The 2,100-nt window shown below is 57.7% G+C and overlaps 1 protein-coding gene across 1 annotated transcript in view; it reads right to left on the bottom strand.

The window, feature by feature from the left end:
* The window catches only part of PDLIM1 (PDZ and LIM domain 1), a 53,507-nt gene extending 51,929 nt beyond the window's left edge, over positions 1-1,578 (bottom strand). Inside the window, exon 1 of the mRNA XM_007940058.1 lies at positions 1,327-1,578. Within this exon, the coding sequence (XP_007938249.1) occupies positions 1,327-1,578 (252 nt within the window). The remainder of the gene's footprint in view (positions 1-1,326) is intronic.
* Positions 1,579-2,100: the final 522 nt, after the last annotated feature.

Here is a 2,100-nt window from a genome sequence, read left to right as displayed (position 1 = left end):
TCAATGCCTTCTAGGTGCAGGCACTGAATGTGGCAGCTCATAGTGGGACAGCAGCTTGCGTTTGGACTACACCACTAAAAAGGAAAAAAAAAAAAAAAAACCTCACTGCCATCAAGTCCATTCCAGACTCCTAGCCACCCCCACTGGGTTTCCAAGGCTATGTAAATTGGTAGGGAAGGAGACCACCTCATTTTTTTTTTCACAGAGCAGCTAGTGGGTTTGAACCACCGACCTTTTTGGTTAGCAGCCAAATGCCTTACCCACTACACCACCAGAGCTCTTCTGGACCACATTAGATGGTCAACAATTAAGAGTTCAGTAAGGAAATGTTGTCCTTAGCACCCACCTACCCAAGTGCTCCTCCTGGCAAGCTGCTGCCCTAAAGATTAACGACTAGAAAACCCTAGTTGTTGTAGTTATGTGCCCTCAAGTCTGACCCGACTCATAGCGAAGCGTCCTTGGGTTTCCGAGGCAGTATCACTGGGAAATAGATTGCCCCATCTTCCTTCTGAGGAGTTGGTAGTTCTACTGACCATAGTCGTTATAAGTGGAAATTGTCTTCAGGGCACCTAACAACAACAGATGGCCAAAGCCTGGGTCTCCACACTTACATCAGAGTCTAGGTCTTGCTGAGGTTTCCACTTCATTTGGAGGTGATAGGTCCCCTAGCTTTTAAGTACCCCGCAGACACCCATATACACATACACACATGGTGGGAACCCCACCCACTTCACCCCTCCCCACCCCACCCCACCCAAGTACCAATTCACTCAGGTCCTGGGGAAAATTGGCTTGGTAGGACGAAAATCCGGGAATGCCTGACGCAAAGAGGGAATGGTGACCACCCGCAGGAGAGAAAAATGAGCAAGAAGGTTATTTGGGGTTAGTTTAAAAAAAAAAAAAAACGCTCTGCTTTTTCCGAAAGTCAGACTAAGTCATATAGGTCAAATCCCAAGGGTGGAAGTCTAGTTGTTTTGGTGGCTGTTTTGTTAACCCCACCCGCCACAGTAAAATTAACTTTCCACCCACTTCACCTCACTTTCCAGGTCTTTCCTGCTGCTCCCAAAACTTCAGAGGAACAGTGAAGCCCCATCTCCCAGCGTGCGCGACCTGCACGAACCCGCAAGCCCCGCGGGTTCACAAAGCGCGTCCACAGGCGGGCCGCGCTTCCGGGGCGTAGGAACCCTCTTCTTTTCTCGCCGAGACCACAAGCGCTCACCCAGCAGGCCGCCGGCTCCCAGGGAAGCGCAGCGCCGGGGAAGGGATGGTGGAGCAGCCGGCCCGAGGCGCGCGGAGAGTGCTCAGCGCACCGGGCACCCTGCGCACCTGGCCGCGCCGCCGGGTCTCAGCTCGGTGCAGAGGCAGCCGCAGCCAGCGTCCCCGACGGCGCCCGAGGGAGCCCAGCCGCCCCCAAGACTCCGGGGCACCTTGCCCCTTGCCCGGGAGCGCCCCGCTCTCGCGCGCGTCCCAGGCTGGTCTTACCCGGGAAATGGCGAGCGGCTGCTCGAAGTCCTTGCCCCCCACGAGGCGGAAGCCCCATGGTCCTGGGCCCTCGAGGACGATCTTCTGGGTAGTCATGGCGCGGCAGCGGCGAGCGGGACCGACGGGGTAGGACACGGCGCCACGCGCTGGGCTCCCCGGGCAGCTGTCGGAGAAAGAGCGCGGCGCGGGGCCGGGAGGCTGGGACCGCGGCGGGAGGAGCGAGGGCGGGGGGACTCCGCCCAGGCCGCGTCGCTGCCGCACGCCCCGCCTGTCCCTCGGTTTGCGGCCCTCAGCCGCTCACCCTGGCCCCGAGCGCCGGCTGAGGACCCGGCCGGGAGTCGGAGGGAGAGAGCCCCGGCTCCACGCCGCACCCCTGCACCACCTCCCTCAGGTCCCCTTCCAGCCCCGCGGCTCCCAGCCACGCCGCCGGCGCTAGGTGAGAGGGCAGGTTCCGACACACTGCGAAGTGCATAAATCAGTGCTTGGTCCTTTTTAGAAATGAGTTTAAAATTGTGTAGAGTTAACCATCTGAAGTCAGTTTCACTTTTTCATTTGCTTTTTGTAAACAATAATGATGTTTTGCATGATATCATCTGATGCTTCAGGCAGTAAAGGCCT

This window comes from Orycteropus afer, unplaced genomic scaffold (genome assembly GCF_000298275.1).
Source record: "Orycteropus afer afer isolate SDZICR_OR568_19922 unplaced genomic scaffold, OryAfe1.0 scaffold00064, whole genome shotgun sequence".
Taxonomy (NCBI): Eukaryota; Metazoa; Chordata; class Mammalia; order Tubulidentata; family Orycteropodidae; genus Orycteropus; species Orycteropus afer.
The sequence above is the reverse complement of the archived record's forward strand: the minus strand, read 5'-3'. Positions and strand labels throughout refer to the sequence as shown.